This window comes from Periplaneta americana, chromosome 4 (assembly GCF_040183065.1).
Source record: "Periplaneta americana isolate PAMFEO1 chromosome 4, P.americana_PAMFEO1_priV1, whole genome shotgun sequence".
NCBI classification, from domain to species: Eukaryota; Metazoa; Arthropoda; class Insecta; order Blattodea; family Blattidae; genus Periplaneta; species Periplaneta americana.
Window position 1 is genome coordinate 188,655,131 of NC_091120.1, and position 22,731 is coordinate 188,677,861.

The 22,731-nt window shown below is 36.1% G+C and overlaps 2 protein-coding genes across 5 annotated transcripts in view; one reads left to right on the plus strand and one right to left on the minus strand.

The window, feature by feature from the left end:
- Positions 1 to 2,610: 2,610 nt before the first annotated feature.
- Positions 2,611 to 9,123, minus strand: Cisd2 (CDGSH iron sulfur domain 2). The gene is made up of 4 exons (XM_069824539.1): positions 8,928 to 9,123; positions 8,654 to 8,757; positions 8,188 to 8,307; positions 2,611 to 3,514 (listed from the first exon to the last, which is right to left on the minus strand). The coding sequence occupies exons 1-4, from the start codon at positions 9,022 to 9,024 to the stop codon at positions 3,425 to 3,427; spliced, it is 411 nt and encodes a 136-aa protein (XP_069680640.1). The 5' UTR covers positions 9,025 to 9,123; the 3' UTR covers positions 2,611 to 3,424.
- Positions 9,124 to 9,244: 121 nt separating this feature from the next.
- Efa6 (Exchange factor for Arf 6) overlaps positions 9,245 to 22,731 on the plus strand; it is a 593,207-nt gene continuing 579,720 nt past the window's right edge. For 2 of the 4 annotated variants that reach the window (XM_069824534.1, XM_069824535.1), the window contains exon 1: positions 9,245 to 9,666. In XM_069824534.1, coding sequence (XP_069680635.1) covers positions 9,532 to 9,666 — 135 coding nt within the window. In that variant the 5' untranslated portion in view covers positions 9,245 to 9,531. The remainder of the gene's footprint in view (positions 9,667 to 22,731) is intronic. The other 2 variants (XM_069824537.1, XM_069824536.1) reach the window with 1 other exon arrangement.

The following is a 22,731-nucleotide window of genomic DNA, read 5'->3' on the forward strand; positions in this document are numbered from 1 at the left end:
GTTTTCTAATGCCAGGCGTTTGACAATAAAGTCATTTGACCTCTTGCACTCCAATATTTTTCAAAGATATTATCAAGGCCAGCCACTGAAGCACAGATTTTGAGGTGTTCCGAATCCATTTCTTGGTTTCAGTTGCACAATGGGCAGTTAGGGGACTGATATATTCCAATTCTATGCAGGTGTTTGGCCAAACAATCATGGCCTGTTGCCAATCTAAATGCAGCTACAGACGATTTTCGTGGTAAATCGGGAATTAACTGTGGATTATGATGCAGAGAGTTCCATTTTTTCCCTTGAGATTGTGTTATCAAATTTTGTTTGTTGAAGTCTAAGTATGTAGATTTAATAAATCTTTTCACAGAGTAATACGTAGATTTAGTAACAGGTCTGTAAGTAGCAGTGCTGCCCTTCTTTGCTAAAGCATCCGCATTCTCGTTTCCCAGGATTCCACAGTGGGATGGTATCCATTGGCTGCAAAAGGTTATCTGTCGGATACAGGGGGGAGAGCCATTAATCCTTCCCATTGAAGGCCTTAAGGAACCAACCTGGACAAATACCCAATGTCCCATCCCTACCTTCCCGTGGTGTAGCTGTTAGTAAGCATAATTTTACGAGCTGAACTAAAGGGAGGGGCTACTCATCAATTAGCACTGGTCAGTTTGATGAGTTAATGACTGAATTTGGTATAATTTTCCTCTATTCAATACCTAATTCCCTCTTTACCCTTTCCTATCCAGTCCTCTGACTGAACTCTTACTTTCTTCGACCCTGACGGCATTAGAGCATTTGAGGCCTAGGGGTTCATTTCCCTTTCCTTCCTCCTCTTTCTACTTTTCTGTTCCTAGTGCTGACCTGCTATGGCACTAAAATCGTCCTTCAGTGGCTTACGGACGGAAAGCTGGTGATCAACAAGATCTCCCAGCTAGGTCCAATGGACCCGTCGACCAACAGCAGGAGTGGTCCTCCAGACATTCTGGGGGTTGTGTGTGAATGAAGTAGCCACCAAAACGTTAAAATATGGTGTTCACTTAAATCGACTACAACTTGCTAATTTCACTCCAATATGAAATGAGTACCATTAAGGTAAAATTATCCTGGTATAGGAATGTTAAAGTGCTCTTACTTACTTCATTAAGACACTTTAAGGCAGCAATATCAATGTTTTCTGATGCCACAGTTTTGAAACGCTTACATTCAGGATTAATTTTACCACTTGTGACATTGTCCTCTATTTCCTTATGTTTCTTTATGAATATTGAGTGCGTTGATTGCACAAACCCATACCTTTTAGCCACTTCGACCTGCTTCAATCCCCTATTAAGCGTTTCTCAAACTATGGTCTGCGGACCACCTGTGGTCCTCGAGGTCTGCCCTTGTGATGTTTCTCGCCATCTTTTCCTGCACATCTGGCGCCGTGCCTGTAACCCAGCCAGGGATCACCCGAATTCATAACAGAGGACCAAAGTACCGAATATTTTCATGTATTTATGACTTTCTTAATAGTTTTGGCAACACCCAGTCTGCACATTGAAATGCTCATATACTGTACGTCGTACACCAATAATAATAGAACGTGCCAAATTGCATATTTACTTGTTTAAAATCGGGCATGTTTCTGCATTAATTTTTTTATTTCTGTTTTTCCAGATGACGATATAAGAAATTTTAGACTCCGCCTATTTTAAAATCTTGGCGAATCAGATCCAGAAATTCAAATTACAATACTTTTCTAATTATATTTATTGTAGCCAATCACAAGTAACTTATAACAGATTCTGTGCATTGTTGATTCGTAGCTTGCCTGTTAGCAGTTAGTTGAAATCTTTCTTATGTGGTACATGCTAGTAGTTGTCCATGTCTCTGTTAAATAGTGCCCATTATAAATAATGGAAAACTGTTTCGATCCAGATCTTTGAAAAGAATGGAACGTGATGATACGCTTCATTTAGGCAGTGTTAATAGTTCAGAAACTATGTATGAAGATAATATCAGTGATTCTAGTGTCATTAAATATCTAGATGTCCAAATATAGAACTGTGCAAGAATCAGCAAGCTCATCCATCTCATTAATGTGAGTACCAACATTTATTGATTTTTTTTTTATTTTGAATCTTGCATACACTACTTTTAACACTTGAATATAAGTAATTGATTAACTAGTGGACTTACTCGTGTTAATTATGTAAGTTTGTGCGGCTTACAGCTGTTTCGGTGCTTCACGCACCATCCTCAGAGCCTACTAGATCTCGGCGTCATCTCGAACTTCTCTGTCTGTTATGTGGGTGTGTTTGATTTTTTTTTTTAGTTAATACGTTAAAGATTATCCAAACTCTAATAGCTCTGAGTGAACAAGGCTCTGAAATCAGCTACAAGGGTCGGTCCAGTTTTTTTTACCACTACTATACATATGCCATCCGACAGTAATCCCTCAGGCTGTCTCATTTCTGTTAAACTTTGTCTCAAAAGTCTCTGATTAAAAAAAAAAAGAAGAATTAAGCTTAATAAAAATACCATTTGAAATCACTTCCGGTTCCACACACCCCCAGGAATCCAGAGACCAGCTTGGGAATGGCTGTCTTAATGAAAGGAGTAGAAAAGAAAATGCAGAAATATTGTGAGATTTTTATTGCATTTTTTAAACAACATAAATTCATGCATTCCAATGATTCTTTGTACCTGTTGTTCCCCACTTAACCAAACGCAAAAGTGAAAGTGGATTAACGAAAATTGTCACCATTCAGATATTTTTAAAGCTGTATCTAAATATAAACATGCAGAGACCTCGAGATCTCCAATCTAGTGTAACACAATACTGTATTACATCGTACAAAATTTAATATTCATACTTTTATTTATATAAACACTTTTTTTTTGTTATTTTTTCTTTCAACAACCCATTACCTACAAAGATAGCATCTCCCATTCCAGATGGCATGATCTGAAATATAAATTCTGTCCTACAGGAAGTGGAAAAACAATGGGAAGCAAATCCAATCTACAAATGCTGAAGTCAGAGGAAGATCTAGCTTTATTGGCAAGTGGGGCAACTATCACAAACTGTAGCACCTTTTTAATACTAATGACAAGTATAATAACAATATCTACGTTGCATGGTACTTGTCTTGGAATAGATTTCAGAATCGAGACCACTTTTCTTGGTTAAGTAGAATTGTAGACCCTGTCTCACATCTGCCCCAGTTCTAGATCCACCTCTGGCGGAAGATGATCTTCAACACACATTTTGGGAAGTAACACATTTAGTTTCGTGGCTCCTAGCTTAAGGAGTTTTCCATTACCTGAATATTAAGCAAAAACTAATGGGCGTACAATCACCTTGTTAATCTATGACATATGGGACTAATAACTGCGAACTGCAATGGCAGTCTTTTATAGTAGTTTGGCAGTGCTGTTGCTATTTTTTCCCTTATTTCTGACTGCGCTTGACGCACAGCGGTCCTACATTGTCACCAGTTTCTTCATTGTGGGCGTTGTGAGTACCATCGCAGTATGGGAACTGAAAAGAAGTTGGACAAAACATTTATTTATGATCTACGCTCTTCAGTCCTAGTGCATGACAGGTTAAATGATATGCTTGCGAGAAGAATACAGCAATTATTATTACTGTTACAGAGCGTTCCAGCGATAAGTAGCGGTTTATTCGTTGGCCGCTAGGCAGCGGAGACGGTTGAGCAACTGTCATATGGCTAGCTTCCCTTCCCTTGGCATTCAATACCTCACATAACATTTCAATAACTAGCCAGTCTGAGATTGGAATAGACAGAGAGAAGTTGTGTTGTGTCACTCATTTAGTTACCATGTGGAGATTGCACAATGTGAGATATTCTGTGCTTGAACGTACACAATTTGTGAAAACTTGGTATTTTGATAGAAGACGGGCACTTGGTTGGATGTAGTTAGCAATACCAACTTTGTAAATTTAGAGTTAGGAGAAAATACACAAACGATTAGGGAAAACACGGAAATTTTACTTGAAGCAAGTAGAGCGATCGGTTTGGAAGTAAATCCCGAAAAGACAAAGTATATGATTATGTCTCGTGACCAGAATATTGTACGAAATGGAAATATAAAAATTGGAGATTTATCCTTCGAAGAGGTGGAAAAATTCAAATATCTTGGTGCAACAGTAAGAAATATAAATGACACTCGGGAGGAAATTAAACGCAGAATAAATATGGGAAATGCGTGTTATTATTCGGTTGAGAAGCTCTTATCATCCAGTCTGCTGTCCAAAAATCTGAAAGTTAGAATTTATAAAACAGTTATATTACCGGTTCTTCTGTATGGTTGTGAAACTTGGACTCTCACTCTGAGAGAGGAACATAGGTTCAGGGTGTTTGAGAATAAGGTGCTTAGGAAAATATTTGGGGCTAAGCGGGATGAAGTTACAGGAGAATGGAGAAAGTTACACAACACAGAACTGCACGCATTGTATTCTTCACCCGACATAATTAGGAACATTAAATCCAGACGTTTGAGATGGGCAGGGCATGTAGCACGTATGGGCGAATCCAGAAATGCATATAGAGTGTTAGTTGGGAGACCGGAGGTAAAAAGACCTTTAGGGAGGCCGAGACGTAGATGGGAGGATAATATTAAAATGGATTTGAGGGAGGTGGGGTATGATGATAGAGACTGGATTAATCTTGCACAGGATAGGGACCATTGGCGGGCTTATGTGAGGGCGGCAATGAACCTTCGGGTTCCTTAAAAGCCATTTGTAAGTAAGTAAGTAAGTTGTAGGTTTTTATACTAGGTGTCGCCGTGATTTTTTTTTTTTTTTTTTATTGGTTGTAGTAGTTGTGAGTTGTAGTTGGTTTGATGGGGTTTGACATTAGAGGTTGTACGTTGTGGGGTTTGATGTTAGAGGTTGTACATTGTAAGTTGTGTCTGATGGCCGAAGGATTTGAAACTCTGTCTTTTTATGATATTTTTGAGAGATGTGTTAATATAGAAAAGAGTGTAAAGTTTTGTATTGATTTCGGTTTAATTCCGTCGTTCGAGAATAAGGATTGTGTGGATTGTGGTGAAGAAAACTCTGTTTGTGTGGTTTCGAGGAATGATCTGGTGAATTTCCCTTATAGACTAAGATGTCATAAGTATTCTAAAAGAACTTCATTTTGTGTGAATACGTGGTTCAGTTTTGCGAAATTGAATGTACGTCAAAGTATTGGTATTAAATGAGAAGGTAGACCTGGGTGCAAGAACGAAATGTACATTTTTCAATTTATTTATGTGAATTCTCTGAAGGCTCGTGGATATACCACTCCTAATGCTATTTTGCCAGTGTTTTTATGGGACATTGGAAAAGTTTATCCTGGATATGGGAAGACTGGTTTGAAGCCTGTATCGTATACTGGGAGTGAAATGAGTGTTGTTGAAGACGTCAGTGACGATTGAATTTTCTTTGGTTAGGTAAGTAATGACTGTGTTTATAACTTTTATCTTCGATTTTAGATTGTTTGGTGTGATTTAAAGGTTCATTTTGGTAGAATTTCTTTTGGTAGTTTTCGTTCGCCAGCTTGGATTTTGTCTGTCTTGATTTTAAATTGTTTGGTGTAATTTAAAGGTTCATAGTTGGCAATATGCTTTGGTAGTTTTCGTCCGCCATCTTGGATTTTGCCCGTCTTCTATCAAATTACCGAAAACTTCTTAAAGAAAAAAAAAATCGTGTGGCACAAAAGTCGTCTATCTTGTTGATTGGTTAGAGTTTCAGTTGATATCAACCCTTCCTCTTCAATTATGTAGCATATTATAATCTTTGGTTTCCGCATGATATCTAAATTCCGTCGACACGAATGCGTCCAACGGAGTATAAATTTGTTTCAACTATGGTAGGTGGCTCTGAATGAGTATAGTATAAATCTTGTGGATGTCATTTCGATGGATTGAGTTTATGCGAGTAGTTGTTTGGGTCGGCGATGTTTGTATTTCCTGTTTATATCATATCTGCCAAGAGAATTTATTAGTTTGTTGTTGTTGAGTGCTGCCTTGTGATAGAGTTTATTTGTGATTTTTTGTATATATTCGGAGAGATATTCTATTCGGAGGTCATCATGAAGTTGTCGTGTACTTGTTCCCCATCCAATGCCGTGAATGGTTCTCAATATTTTGTTTTGGATAACTTGTATCTTGTTCATGACGGATTTGCTAGCATATGCCCAAGCTGGTGCTGCGTATGTTATCATACTTCGAATTAAGGCTTTATAGACATGTAATTTAGTTTTATGTTTTAATGCTGGAGTTTTAAATAGTGGATATAATTGAAGAAATCTACCCATGGCTTTTCCTGTTAACTGAGTGACATGTTGGTTCCAAATTAGTGTTTTATCCATAGTTATTCCCAGATATCTGATTTTTGGGGTCCAGTTGATGTATGTATTGAATAATTTGAGTCGGGTCCTGGGTTGGGCTTGTCGTTTTTGAAAAATGATTGCAGAGCTTTTAAGGGGATTGATTTTAATTTTCCATCTGTAGGTCCATGTTTCATAATTATTTAAGAAGTTTTGTGGTCTATTGATTGCAAATGGTAGGTTTTCTGCGGTTGATAAAAATGCGGTGTCGTTGGCATATTGAAACGTGTGAATATATGGTTGTGTAGGGATATCTGCTGAGTAGAAGTTATAAAGTATAGGTGATAGCTTGGATCCTTGTGGCAAACCTGCGTATATGTTATACTTTGTTGATGAGGCACCTTGATGTAAAACTTGAAATTTTCTGTTGGAAAGCAGTCTTCTATCAAATTACTGAAAACTTCTTAAAGAAAAAAAAAATCGTGTGGCAAAACAAGGCGAAAATTAAGAAATTGTTTTCCAAGCCACTCAGTTCCGACCAGGAGGGCAATGAAACAATTAGTGAAAAAGTTTATTGAAACAGGTTGTGTAACTGACAGAAAAAAAAACAACCACAATCTCGTGTGCTTACAGAAGAAAAAATTGAAGCTGGAGCAAAATGGTCAACATTTCCAGCAGCTACTGTCATGAAGGTGAGTACAAAATTATGTAATTAATATTACATATTAAATACAACATATCATGGTTAGTAAGTATGCATGTGAGTTTTATTCCATGAAATGCTATGATTTTAACGGCCAGGTTGCCAGGAGTTGCTCAAGCACTGTGTCGCTCAGCAGCTGAAGAATAAACTGGTACTTATTGTTAGTCTGTACTACTTGCTCTTTCTCAAGATTCCTAGAAATGCAACTTCAGTTTTCGAAGTATTTGTTTACAAAAAACATAATTTCAGATATTCCTACACACATGTTGTTGTTTAGTCAGCTGTCCGAAGACAGGTCTCAACCTCGCAAATGACACAACAAGACATCAGAAAGTGTTTTAATTTCTTCATTCCATAACTTATAATACCATTATAACAAACGTGAGGTCCAGGCCAAAACACTAGGGAAAAGGACCATGTCCCAAATAATACGTCCTGAACTTTTCGTATTTAATTTAATAATTAGCAGAGGCGAAGGGAAATGTGCCTCCATTAGTGAAGTTCTTCTGGAGAATTACCTTTTTCATGGCCTATTTCAGTCTCCTAGACATACATTTTTAGTGCTTAAAAAACCCAGGCTTACTTATTACATTTCAAGCACTTGAATTACCGGTATTATCATCTACATGTGCTTTTTTTTAAGGATTATTTCAGTGAAATTTCTCACGTAATCGCTGCATTTCAATTGGGCTAACCTCGAGAAAAAAAAACTGTATAGTAATGAGGTTCTACTTACATCATATTTGTTTCTCAGTATTTAGGCAACATTTATCATGTGAATCTAATTCCATTTCTTTTCTAATTAACTAACATTCATATAGCGCAAAAGCTACCCATTTGGGTAATTTGCTAGGAGACGTCGTTGCATATAGACCACTTTTACACTAAACCTAATTTGTTTTTGCAAGATATACTAAAACCCTAAACTAACCTAACCTTACCTTTTCTTTAATCTGTGACAGGTTACGTTAGGTTAGGTTAGTGGTTTAGTATACGTTGTATACACTAACGTTAAGTTTAGTGTAAAAGTGGTCTATATGCAACGACGTCTCCTAGCAAATTACCCCCATATTTGTTCTGATCTTATTTTGGTTTTTACTTTGGTTACATTTAATCATCACATTTTCATGTTTTAAGATTCTTATCTGTAACAGAAGGATTGTTTTCCTTTACCTTTTTGCTTCTCCAACAGCGACAAAAGGAAGCCTTTTCTCCAATATCCTCAACATCAAAAACATCAACTACTTTTGCGACATCCTTTTGAATACCAGGATTCACTGTTGGCTTCGATTTCTGAAAAAAGAAAGGTCTGCTTAGCTCCCATTGTTATAATTTAGCTACATAGGCCTAATACAGTATTACAAAGAGCATGATTAGGCCTAATAAAAACTACTGATGCGTTGTCACTACAATAGCCACTTATAAAATCATATTACCAATCTAATATTTTCAGTTTCCTTATATAAAATAGAACTACAAAGAATTGTATATGAATTAATTAAAGAAGAATGTGTCTTCACATTGGCACTGCTACATCCTATCTTCTACAGCCCTATTACATAAAACTCGGAATCTTGAAAGGATGACTGACAAAAAAATTCACTTGCTGTAGTAGATAAAAAAAATCTGCATTTCATACCTTGGCACAGTGTCCTCTTGCCACGGGACAAAAAGCTTTATAGGACATATACGTCAATCCCGCTACCGCTGCCCCGAAAGGAATTAGTGACGCCCAATCACGAACTGAAAACAAGATAAGCATATTAAGGTCGTATTTAAAATTATTTGCATAAATTTCGGCATTTTATGTAACTTCACACATGCATCGTTTGGACGAAGCCGCTCAAAATAAAACAAAAGATCTCAATTACATATTCCAAACCAATGAATGCAGGAAATAAAGCTATAAATACCTCCTAGTTTAAACCAACCACCAATTGAATCGGGAATAGGTAAACCTGATAAATAATTAGGAATAGAAACTTTAACTAGATGTGAAATAGGCTCCATCTTGGTCTTGTACTATGTACGTCAATACACTTGAACTGTTAATATAACTGAGCTTACAGTATCTTTTGAGGAAATACTTTATTTAAAAATTAGATTAGCAATTTTAAATTACTTATAGTTACTGATAGGTTTCAGTTTAAAAATTAGTTTTAATTTAGCTCTATATTCTTTATTTCCGCTATAAACCTGGTACTGTAACACAGCGCTGCCAACAGTAATCGGTGAAGTGAGGCTGAGAGGGAACAAACAGGAGCACAGGTTAACAGGAGTTTTGCATTGGCTCCATTGGCTGATCTGAAGATTTCCATTGATTAGGAAGTGCAGCCAATTATACTCACAGTTGCAATTTCCTCTAGCCAGTTCATAGCGCTACCTAACGTCCAGGTTAAACATATATTACTGACATCTATTGAAAATCTGTTACATTATCAGTGGAAAGGTTATGCCTTCAAAACAGTTGAATATTGAATCTGTGTATCATCAAAGCAATGCGCCAGTAAGTTCAACATGGTGGAAGAAGTGAAGGTAGTTTTACGGCGAAGTGAATCTTGTGGTTTAGGATTTTCACTGCTTGGAACAGCTGGATTACCACCAATCATTTATGACATCATAGAAAATTCTCCGGCAGCCGAGAGTGGAGAGGTAACATTTTGTAATTCCAATTATTATATGAGAGACCGCTTAGCATAAGCTGGCGTTCGCATGTCTGCCGTTAAGAATGACGTTTGGTCATACCTTTTCGAAGCGGTGGAGAGCGGTGCCGATAGACTTTAATAAGGATCACTGATTTTGCCAGTGAACTGTGACACTTCTAAGCTACAGAATATTTTGTGAAAATTATTTACTTTACATTGACTGTAATGAACTTGTGTTACATTATGGCTAGGTTGAAGTGTGGAATAACCGTCACATTCGATGGATTGAATTATAGATAACAGAGGTTAGGTGTATGACACCTAATGACTTGAATGCAATGCTAATTTAATATTATTACAGTGTTAACTTTGAGATGTTCGTAATGTTTCATCATCCCAGAATTAGAAGTACAAGTAGTGTTGTCTTACAGATACTTATCCAAGCGTGCTGCCAGGTGTCAAATGCCCTTTGCGTTGACCCAGTTCTGATGTGCATTTATGTAGAGTTATCGTGATATTATACAAGATGAGCGCTTCAGATACATTTTATGAAACTGTAAGATCATTTCAGTGCATATAATTTGTTTGGAGAATTAGGTAGACGAATGTCACATAGGGTATAATATTTTCGTTAGTATTTTTCAGAGGATGTTCTATTATGTTGATGTACAAGCGGATGTAAAACCTTAAAATTACAATCACTGCACAGTAAATAATAATTGTCACTTCATAATATACATCTAGGCTATGTTTGATTTAAAAATACCAAAACCCTGACTTCATGCGTGTAATAAGTAATGATTTATGAATGTTGACTTCATTAAAAGTGATGTCATGTCACTAACAAAATCACACCGGTTTAGTACTATGGGCGTGCTTAACCTCACTGTAAGTATTTTGCCATGCTTGGGGTGGTGATGTCCCTTGAGTTGTGATTTCTACCCGACACAGGCCTAGGTATTAAAGATAGGCTATCTTCCGTACAAGCATGGTGACAGAAAGTTAAGAGTTCCCCGCTTTTATAACTTTAAAAAGAGGTAAGTGGTGGGAATTACTCTCTAGTTGCTTTGGCTCCTGAAAAGAAGTGTCGGAGGCTCGATTTAAAACTGTAGAGTTCTTAGGTCATAATGTTGAGTGGAATTTTGGCGCAAAAACATAGGCTAGATCTAGATTAGTAATGGAATTGATACTGATGCAGTAGACCCCAATGCATAGGCCTGTAATTATACCTATTTACATTTATTATTTCATTCAGGCAGTTTCGAAAGTTAGAAAGTAATATTAGTTCTGTGAAGTGTTAAACTTGTTTACTTGTGAACATTTTGAATTCCAGTTTAAACGTACCAGTAAGTTGTTGGGTTTTTTTTTGTTTTTTTGTTTTCTTCATTTTATCTACATATTGTCTGTAGGCTAGGTATAATGTCTTGAAACCTAGACATGACTTAATCAGATAAAAAAAAAACTGTTACCGGTACCAGCAAGATTTATAAGGTATAACTTAACAGTATAGTTAAAAAACTTCAGCAGTTCCAACTTTTAATATAGGTCTATAAATATTTGTTTAAGAATAATTCTATTGATTGTTATAATGGTTTTCTGATACATTATTCTAAAGATAAGTTTTTATAGACTGAAAAAAAAATTGTCAAGTAAATATTTATTGTATTAGATCGTAACTTATCTGAAAATAATTATGACATTAAAAAAGTTCTAAGTTTGTTGTACCTAGCAAAATTTGAACACTTTTAAATCAAGATTTAACAAGATTACGCCTAAATACTGCAGCAGATAGGCCTATGCTTTTTTTTTTATAAGAAAACAGCCGGTTAGGCCTACATTTATTAAATAATTCAAGAAATGAAGACATTTCACATGAATTATAAATTATATCTAGGCTAGCCTAATTGAGGAAGAGTAAGAAATTACAAGCAACATTTCATACCAATACAACATATACCTAATGAGAATGGATCAAAATAGGGTAATTAGTAAGGGACTTCCGGTCTTTTACAAGGTAAGCCTATGTGACAAGATTAGTGGGTTAGTTGAGAGTGACCTGAGCCGAGAAATAGGCCTATGTGAAAAGAGTTCAATGATTTAAGATCCTCGGCTTCACGTCACTTATATATACCCTCAAGTAACCCACTAATCCTGTCTCATATCTTGTAAAAGACTGGTGGTCCTTTGCTAATTACCCATAACGGAATCTAACATGTTACCGTAAAAATCTTTAGGCTAAAATTTGTATCTTTTATAACATTATAGCCTTTTAACTTAAGAATTAGTTACAATAGCAACTTTCTAATGTTAAAATGAAAAGTAAGTAGGCCTAGTAACCGTAAATTACTTACCTGATTGACTAGTTTCGACTTCGTGTTAGTCATTCTCAGAAGTGGGTAATGAAGTCCTTTTATTTTCTTGTCATTTCATTTCATTTATTGTATTCCATAGATTTTACACCATCATTGTAGCTTTGAGATGTGGAAAAAGAAGATAGGCTAAATAATAGTACGTACAAAAATAGCTTACAGTACAGTACATAGTAACTTACCGGTGACCATATTAATTCAATTTATAAGCATGAACAATTTAATCAGTTGAGTAGAAAGTATGAGCACAGTCTAGTATATACAGTCACGAAGCTTGAGTTTTGAGGGTACTAGGAACAATAGACTATGCAGGTACTATTTCGCATTGTCTGTAATGAGGCGATAGTAGTAATCCTAGTGGTTAGCAACTATCTATGGATGCATATTTACTACGTATTGAGCTTCGTGACTGTATATAGCTTACTAGACTGTGGTATGAGTATAGAGCAATTTTGTTAGTTTTCTATTCTAAACTTTTTCTCTTGACCTTTCAAAGCTTTAATTAATTATGCAGTGCATTGGGGACGATTGTAATAAGTGAATAGTGAACTTTTTGTACAGGACAGCTCAGACTAACAGAGGGTAGATGGAAATCTGATTTGTATTTTGTTTTAAAATGCTCCGGTTAGTACTGGAAGGCTCTCAGTTTCTAACATAAAACATCATCAGGGAAACAATGTATCTACTTAACTTGATCTCCAGAGAACAAGGTGCCGGTGCAGGTGTTACGTGCTGTCTCTTCTCACTTTATAGATTTCTTGGGTATGGAACAACAATTTTTTGATGGAGAAATCATTGCAATAAGTGAAAGTCTCAGGAATCTTCTATGCCACATCAATAAATTTAAGAATGCAGTTATATTGTCAGACTCCAAAGCAGCTATTCTATCAATAGTCTCTCAACACACACTTTCATCTCAAACAGCAGAAATAACTAAAATGCTCTCTCAATTTTTTTTTTATTTTATTGGGTTATTTTACGACGCTATATCAACATCTAGGTTATTTAGCGTCTGAATGATATGAAGGTGATAATGCCGGTGAAATGAGTCCGGGGTCCAGCACCGAAAGTTACCCAGCATTTGCTCGTATTGGGTTGAGGGAAAACCCCGGAAAAAACCTCAACCGGGTAACTTGCCCCGACCAGGATTCGAACCCGGGCCACCTGGTTTCGCGGCCAGACGCGCTGACCATTACTCCACAGGTGTGGACGCTCTCAATTAATATCACCCAATAAAAGAATTGTATTCCAATGGATGCCATCCCACTGTGGAATCCTGGAAAACGAGAATGCGGATGCTTTAGCAAAGAAGGGCAGCACTGATATTTACAGACCTGTTACTAAATCTACGTATTACTCTGTGAAGAGATTTATTAAATCTACATGCTTAGACTTCAACAAACAAAATTTGATAATATAACCTCAAGGGAAAAAAATGGAACTCTCTGCATCATAATCCACAGTTAATTCCCAATTTACCACGAAAATCGTCTGTAGCTGCATTTAGATTGGCAACAGGCCATGATTGTTTGGCCAAACATCTGCATAGAATAGGAATATATCAGTCCCCTAACCGCCCATTATGCAACTCAAACCAAGAAATGGATTCGGAACACCTCAAAATCTGTGCTTCAGTGGCTGGCCATGATAATATCTTTGAAAAATATTGGTGTGCAAGAGGTCAAATGACTTTATTGTCAAACGCCTGGCATTAGAAAACAACAACAACAACTTAATAAGGAAAGATCAATACCTGTTTTTCAAATTTTGGATTTTTTTTTTTTTTTTTTTTTTTACAAGCTGCCCTTTTATGCACATCTGTTGGTAAAATTAAGTTTCAGATTCGAGTTCAGCCATTTCAGTTGTCACAGATGTTACATTTTTACTATTTTCAAACTCTATAACCTATATTTAAAATGAAATGACTTTTGCAAACTTTTATTATTAGAATCAATTAGAAGATCAGTATCATTTTACAGAAAAAAAAAGCTGTTTGAATAAAATTTATTATTGCAGAAAATAAAGATAGGCTCTGTCACAGATGTTACAAATGACTTTATTGTCAAACGCCTGGCATTAGAAAACAACAACAACTTAACAAGGAAAGATCAATACCTGTTTTTCAAATTTTGGAAATTTTTTTTTTTTTTTTACAAGCTGCCCTTTTATGCACATCTGTTGGTAACATTAAGTTTCAGATTCGAGTTCAGCTATTTCAGTTGTCACAGATGTTACATTTTTACTATTTTCAAACTCTATAACCTATATTTAAAATGAAATGACTTTTGCAAACTTTTATTATTAGAATCAATTAGAAGATCAGTATCATTTTACAGAAAAAAAGCTGTTTGAATAAAATTTATTATTGCAGAAAATAAAGATAGCCTCTGTCACAGATGTTACAAGATTTGTGACCTCACTTCACACCTTGTTAACAAAAAGTGTAAAACACAGGTCTCTGTCTCAAGCAAAAAGAGATTCATTCTCATAGTGTCCATGTGAAAGCTATGCAAATCTCATGGCATCCAATTAGTTCACAAAAACATAATCGGTAAATATTTTATAGCGTTTATTCCATGTCACGGATGTTACAGATGAGTTAATGTCCTTCATTTTTCTAGTTTAAAAACAATTGTGATATTTCTAAGTCGAAATATTCACTTGAACTGTATGATTGCTAATTGTTATTAACCCAAACTACTTAAAATAAATGGCAGAAAGAATATAGTACAGAGTAGAAAGTTCCTTGATTCTGGAGCCCTGGAATTAACAGTGCAGGCTCTCAAAATATTTCTTCAACAATAACTCCTTGAAAAACATACATTAACACCTGATCTCTCTATGAGTAAGTGCTGTAAACTTTAGGGAAACAAAAAGTACCCATTACCTAGCCAAGACCACTTAGATTTAATTTCCATGAAACATGTAAAATATTTTCCTTTTGAAAATAAAACATTAGAATATTTAAATTTATAGCCTTATCTCTGTCTTACACCAATAATAAACAAATAGGCTATTTCTGAAAAAGATTTTTTTCATTGGAATTCCCAGTTTATCTAGAACGGCTGAGTTGCCATAGTCCAGAATATTAATCCATATTTCATTATAGGCCTAGAATGAAAGTATACAAGAATACTGCTGTTGTTTAGTCAACTCCTTCGAAGACAGGTTGGAACCTTATAAGTGACATCAATAAGGCATCACACATGACTTCATGAGGCAACTAAACCAGGAACTAATAGGATAGTGTGGCTGGTTCCTCCATTGTATTGTATTGTATTTATTAACATTCCGTGGTATTCATACATGCTTACAGCTAGAATATGGAACAAGTAAAAAAACTTAATACTATTATAAAGTCTTGATTTATAGTCACAGTCTAGATGAAATATATACAGACGAGATTTACAGTCTTACTAATAAACAGTGTATAGTTTTTATGCAGAGTTGAGACAGAAAACGTTACTAATAAACAGTGAATAAGCTATGGATGTATAAACAGTCTTTAACTATACAATGGGAATTGCTTTGCAGTAGTTACTCGTATATACACTAAACCCCTTGTTTAAGCGTTGTATACAGCGAAAAAATGGCCGCCCCTCTAACAGCTGTTCGTATCGACTGTCATTTTATGATTATGGTTACCTTGTAATCACAGAAGAACAAACCAAAGATCATAGAATTATTAGAATAATATTGCTGTAGCTTGTACTCTTTGACCAAAATGTAGTGTGGTAATCGATTAGAGCCAGTTGTACTATCGATACTTAACACGCCACACTAGAGCGCTCTACCGGATGCAATTGAGAACCTCAGATATTCTATTACCTTTCGTAACGAAGTAATGTCGAAACTATGACGTAGCTGTGTAACAGTTATACTGTTATATACGACGTATGTAGTGATTATTAGTAAGGAATTCACACACGACTTATAAACGAGCTACTCATTATATAAGTATAAGACAGTTACACGTCTGTATATAGGGTTTTTATTAGTAAGACAGTTACAATATAATCTACTAGTACAACACAAAGTTTTAGTATCAATTTCATGAAGCATGAATTCACCTACAGAATAGAAGGCGTGAGAAATTAGGTACTTCTTTAATTTGGCCCTAAATAATCTTATGTTTTGAGTTTCATTTTTTATATCGATAGGGAGGCTATTAAAATGTTTTACTGCCATATAACGCACTCCTTTTTGATAGCACGATAGACTTGCCGAAGGAGTATGAAAGTCATTTCTTTTATGTGTATTTATGCTATGAACTGTTGAATTAGCTACAAAGTTTTCACGATTACATAAGAGGAAGATTATTAATGAAAAGATATACTGACAAGCCATGGATATTATTTGTAGTTTTTTGAAAATAGTCCTACACGATTGCCTAGATTTGGCACCTACTATTATTCTAATTACTCTTTTTTGTAATATAAATATATTGTTACTATCTGTGGAATTTCCCCAGAATATTATTCCAAAACTCATTACCGAGTGGAAGTATGCAAAGTATATTGTTTTTAAGGTATTGATATTTACTATCCTTTGCATAGATCTAATAGCAAAACAAGCTGAATTTAGTTTGGGGGTAATTTCTTTAATATGATTTTTCCAATTTAACACATTATCGATTTTTAAGCCAAGAAATTTGGTTGTTTTTGTTTCTAATAGGGATCTATTATTAATTATTGCGCTAGAAATTTGCGACGTTGAATTTGGACAGGATTTAAATTGAATTATGTTAGATTTGTTACAATTTAATACTAATTTATTGACTGAGAACCAGTCACACATTTTGAAGAGAATTTCTTCTGTTGAAGATTGGAATGTGTTGGAGTTATTGGCTGTAATTACTATACTTGTGTCATCTGCAAATAATATGGGATGACCTACATCTTTTATTAGGGGGGCAAGATCATTTATAAACACTAGAAAAAGTAGGGGACCATTGCATACATCGCTGACAAAAATATATGTAACTGGGTTTTTATATTGCTAATAGGAAATAAGGATCTTAATACATAACGGTCAGAAGTCAATTTAGGAATCATAAGCCTAGGTATAGGCCTATTATATGTTTGTTTTTCCAGTTCAAGTGATTATCCAATTTCAAGCGAAGAAAGTTTATAGGCCTAGCTACTTATAGATTCTTTGAGATCAGTTCCGTTTAATTTACTAGTAGGAATACCGAGCTATTATTATCATACGTCCCAGAAAAGTGCGACCTGCTGGCCGGCCTTGCCCTACGTGATTTCCGCCGAGCGCATAACCATGTTTCCGGCGCTTCTACAATACTGGGTGTTCAGTTCAAAATGTGTCATGGCTCGCTGTATGCCGTCATGTGGCTAGCCGATGAGCCTAGAGAATTCAATCTTCCTACACTTCCGCAGAGGTGTATAACCTAAGAGGCAGAGAAGTTGCCTAGCAAGTACGGCGTTCATTCTGAAGAGTACGTACCGATACGTACGGTAACGCCGGTAGTGGCAGGAATGTGAACTGTTTGGAAATACGTACTGTCGGGATATGGGGAGAGGATTAAGACGATTACTTACGTATTTGTTGACATTAACTTCGACGGTCAACATGGACACGGAGCATTTGATTTGTGTTGTGGAATGTTACCGTACGCAACCGATGATAACAAATACCCTGCGTACGACTTGGCGGTGCAAAACACAGTTCGAAAGAGGTTATGGTAGCACACAGACCGTACAGACCGCCATCTGTTGCTACGACGTTCAAGTTATACCGAATACGTTCTCAAGTTCAGATTGAAGAACGCCTTAAATAATAGGCAACTTCTCTAACATATAAACTGAAACTCGCTTCAAATCGGTGACCCAACAACAGTGACGTCATGACACACTTTGAAATGAACACCCAGTATATAACAGTACTAACAATAAATGTTCAATAATTTGGACTTACCATGTTCATAGTCGTTGCTGAAAATGGCTCCCGTTTGCCGCTACACACAACTGACATCTTCTGATAAACGAATGAACAACACTCTGAAGTTCCACATCATTGATAGCTTGGGTTTCTTCTCGTATATAGTCTTTTAGTTCATTCATTTATTTTATTCCATAGATCTTACATGAGCAATGAAGCTTTAAGATGTGGAACAAGTAAAAATTTTACAATATTACAATTACAATTTTTACAAATTTTTATAGTTTTACAATTTAGTAATTTTCTACAATTTTTACAATTTTTTACAATATTTTGGCGAGATGTAGTGAGATGAGGTGAGGTCCGAGGATTCGCCAAAATATTACCCGGCATTTGCCTTTTGGTTTGGGGAAAACCTCGGAAAAACCCAATCAGGTAATCAAATCAAAGGGGGGTAATCTAATCAAAGGGGTTGATGCCAAGGACTCGCCATAGACCATCCGGCTTCAGTCCCACGGCTGTGGAAAACCTCGGAAGAAACCAAAGAATGAGGATTTTTCCTATAAACCCTACCTTTTAGTGTTCCCCATAAATAAAAGTCACAGGATGTTATATCTGGGCTTCGTGGAGGCCTCAAATTATTACTGATTACTCTCGTACCGAAAATACGCCTCAATTCTCACATTGACACGGCAGCTGTATGAGCAGTGGCGGAATCTTGTTGGAAATAAAATGACAATCATTCCGCATAAGAACACTTTTCTGCTTGATTTTCGATTCTTCATTGAACATGATTCTTTAAATCTTTTAGCGAGTTGTCTAATTGTTTTGGCAGAAAACACAGGTCTGTTTGGAAACTTTTCAAAATTTTCGTCATGTTTTCACACACGACCTTCCGCCTTTTATGTGCGTTTTGTACATATACACACGTTCACACAGTGAGAATTTGTTGCTAGGCATTACCTAAATACACAATAATCACTAAACTTTATGCACTAGCGTTGTACACTTGAAGAATCGAGAGTTTCATTACACGACTTTTAAGCACACTGAATGCCATATGGCTACTGGAGCTCGATTGCGCGGGAAAAACGGTTAGCGCGCGGCGGAAACCACACAGGACGCGGCTGGTCGGCCGACCGCTCTTTTCTGGGACGTATTATAATAATACCTATATATATATGTATATATATATATATATAGTTGTTTGTGTGGTTTTATTAACATTAGTTGTGTTAGTTTATTTGCACTAAACTATACATTCATCTGATTTAATAAGCGGTATTATACTAAAATTGTTTATAAAGTGATCATATTGTTTATTTGAGATAACTACACATGTATCCTCTGTAAATAAGATTACCTGGGAAGTGTCATAGAAGCATGGTATAATTAGAACAAAATAAGAGCATAATCAGATTTTATTTTCCTTGAGTAGTTCAGCCACGATTGGTTCATTCTTTCATCTTTATAATATCGGTATCAAAAGAGTGGAATATCTTAAGTAGCCCTGAAACCCCAATCCACTAAAGAAGCTGGCCCACTGTTTTTTTTTTTTTTTGCCTGTGGATTTCTGATTCTAAACTTATTTATTTTGGGAATTAATCGTATTTATAGATTATCTATCAGAGTCTTCTAGGTCACATAAGCTATATATAATTTATATTTATTTTAGGATTTCTTTTGTACACAGGGTTGTCGGATTATTCCTCACGAACTTTTTTGTATTTAAGAGAAATGTCTGATATTGCTTGTAGTTCATTGAAGGGACACCGTTTTTTTTTATCATGTAGATATAATTGTTATTGGTAATGATAAGGCAATTTCCACGTCAAAGATTAGGAAGATTACTGCAATCAAAAAGAATCGTAGTGAGAAAGGTAGTCGTGCTCTTGATTTAGGGTCAAATCCACATTCAAAGGGTGAACTTTTACTATAAAGAAAATTATCATGAAAGCATGAGCAGTAACAATTACGTACTTATTGTTCAATGATTCAACTGGTGATAAACTGAACAATGGCTATTTCCAAATTATAACACACGTATTTCAACCATCTGTAAATGCATTTGTAGAAATGATATTTTCCCAAATGACTTTAAAGTGAAACAGTAGCTAAAATAAAAAAAAAATATATTTATCGTATCCGATTTAATTAAAGCGTAATTATCAATTTAAATACATTTTTATACTCCAACGCGTAAAAATGATCTAAAATAAGGTTAAAAAGTTAAATACAGCAGTAGGCGTACCCAAATTAGGTATTGATAGCATCTGGAAGTGACAAATGTTAAATTAGATTTTGCAAATAAATATGTAAATTGAACGTTATTAATAATGAAAATTCGTTTATTAGAAACTTAGGCCTACTGTAGGCTTATACAATATTAATTTATTTTTCAATTAATGATTTAGGTTATTGGAGATTCTGTACGAGTTGGACACATGGTGATCTTGGATGAAAAATTGCTTGAAAGGCATGTTTTTTAGCGGTATGGCGTAGTTGCGCCCCGCGGTCAATTCGGAGGCCTAGGCATGGCATAGTTGCGCCCCGAAGAAATCAGGTAGCAGAATGGACATGGCATAGTTGCGCCCCGATGGGCATAGTACACACGAAAGTGATTTCCATAAAATAAATAAATTACCTAAAAATATTATAGTGGTTACTGCATTTTTTAAGAACATCCGTCTATTTTACCGCTTCTGAATTCCTCGATCACGTGGTTTAAAAAACGGAGCCTATCGATATCGATAGGCTATCGATAATCACTGCATAAACAGTAGAAAAAGAGTTAATAAAGTACTGTCAACTTCATGGTGTTCATTTTAATGGTAGGCTATCGATAATCACTGCATAAACAGTAGAAGAACAGTCAGTAAAGTACTGCCAACTTCATGGTATTCATTTTAACGGTATCGATAATGAATATTAAATCGAATAAAAAATCAATAAGGTTGGTTGATTACGAGGCTCGAGTTTCCGTAATGTTTTTTTTCTCTACTACCTATTTCATCGGGGCGCAACTATGCCATGCCCCATTTCTCTACTTGATGGGAACGGGGCGCAACTATGCCCACAAAACAGGGACCCTTCTTTATCTGCTGCATTTTACCTGACTGTGGGGCGCAACTATGCCCTGCCCGTTTTTTAGTACCTGTAGCACGATGTTTGAAATATGTGGATTAATATAGTATAAAGATATTTTTGCTTTTCTTTCTAGAATAGGTCGCAAAATAGGAAAAAGTAAAGTTGCAATATAATGTCTGTATCTCACTCAGCTATCCCCTCATCTAACCCACTTGTTACAATCCTCGGCCCCCTGCCATTTAGCTGTACCCTCATCTAACTCAGTTTAACCTCGTCACAGTCCTCGCATCCTGTTACTTTTTTGTTTTAGTTGGTTATTTTACGACGCTTTATTAATTGCTGTGGTTATCTAGCATTTAAATGAAATGAAGGTGATAATGCCGGTGAAATGAGTCCAGGGTCCAGCGCCGAAAGTTACCCAGCGTTTGCTTTTAATGGGTTGAGGGAAAAGTCAGAAAAAAACTGCAACCAGATAACTTGTCTCAACCAGGTTTTGAACCCGTGCCCGGTCGTTTCAAGGTCAGGCAGGAAAACCATTACTCGACAGTGGTGGACTCCTGTTATTTAGCTATTATCTTATGTAACCCACTCTAACCTTGTCATAGTCCTCAACCTCCTGTCACTTATAGAGCATTCCACATTAAGAAAAAAGCATTAGTTTTATGGGCCTTGTCTAGTACATTGTAGAAAATTTGTGGTATACAGAGGTGTTTCTATGGCAACTGGTCATTTGATGGAATAGCCCCTTATGTTTAATGCTTTTTTCTTAGCGTGGAATCCTCTATAGCAGGCCTGCACAAGGTTTGCGCTCTCCGAGCCGGCTCACAGCTCATGAGCGGAATGCAGATATTAGCTGCGCTTTGTATAGGGTGGACTGGAAGAAGGGGTGGATCTCGTACAAAATAAACACAAAAGGAAGTACTATCACGAGTGCTTATGAAATGAATTCCCGTTCAGTTTTTGCAAAACTATCTTGGACTATTATTAATTAATAAAGAAATATTTATTTTACAGAAGTAATAGAAATTCTATAGCTACTTAAATGTACAATATCATTTTGTTAAGTTTTTTATTTATCAGTACATCAAAACGAGGTTTTATGCTGTTGGCAGCTGAAAGGAACAGTAGCCTACTGATAGTAATGAAACATCAGTTACAGATGTTCGATGTCTGCCTTTATTAAAGTTGATTATAGAAAACAGTTGCTCACAAATATAAATGTTGAGCCAAACATAGCAGTCATTTTCACAGCCAGCCTGTGTAGTCGTGGATATTATTGCTAATGTTTAGCCTTGTAAAACTCAACCAGGCTAATAGTATTATTCAAACGATCTTTAGCCCTTAGGTCACATTGAGATCAATAAGTTTGAGCTGTAAATCGTTAAATGTTATGTTCCGTCTTTTAGATTCCTCCATACTGTACTGTAGCAGTAGGTAAGCAACGTGAAACAGTTACTGAGAATAGGCCTACACACTGCACTCCACTAGATAACAGAGTGGTAGTTTCCCTCTCCTCTACCTATAGCAAGTCTGTGTCATTCTGACGTATCTTCCTCTCCTTTTCGGCGAGCGGTAAACACCGCTCTCCCGCTCCGAAAGAGCGCGCGCGCTCGTTGAGCGCTGTTTGTGCAAGCCTGCTCTATAGATATTCCCCTCATGTAACCCACTCTAGCCTTGTTATAGTCCTCGACTTCCTGTCACTGAAGTATTTCCTCATCTAA

Excerpts from the sequence above, each read along its gene's own strand:
- Cisd2 (XM_069824539.1), bottom strand. The coding sequence starts at position 9,024 with ATGGAGCCTATTTCACATCTAGTTAAAGTTTCTATTCCTAATTATTTA. Across the intron at positions 8,308-8,653 it reads CAAGAGGACACTGTGCCAAG|AAATCGAAGCCAACAGTGAA; the intron begins GTATGAAATGCA and ends TTCTTTTTTCAG. Across the intron at positions 3,515-8,187 it reads GCTGTTGGAGAAGCAAAAAG|TTCCCATACTGCGATGGTAC; the intron begins GTAAAGGAAAAC and ends ACTTCTTTTCAG.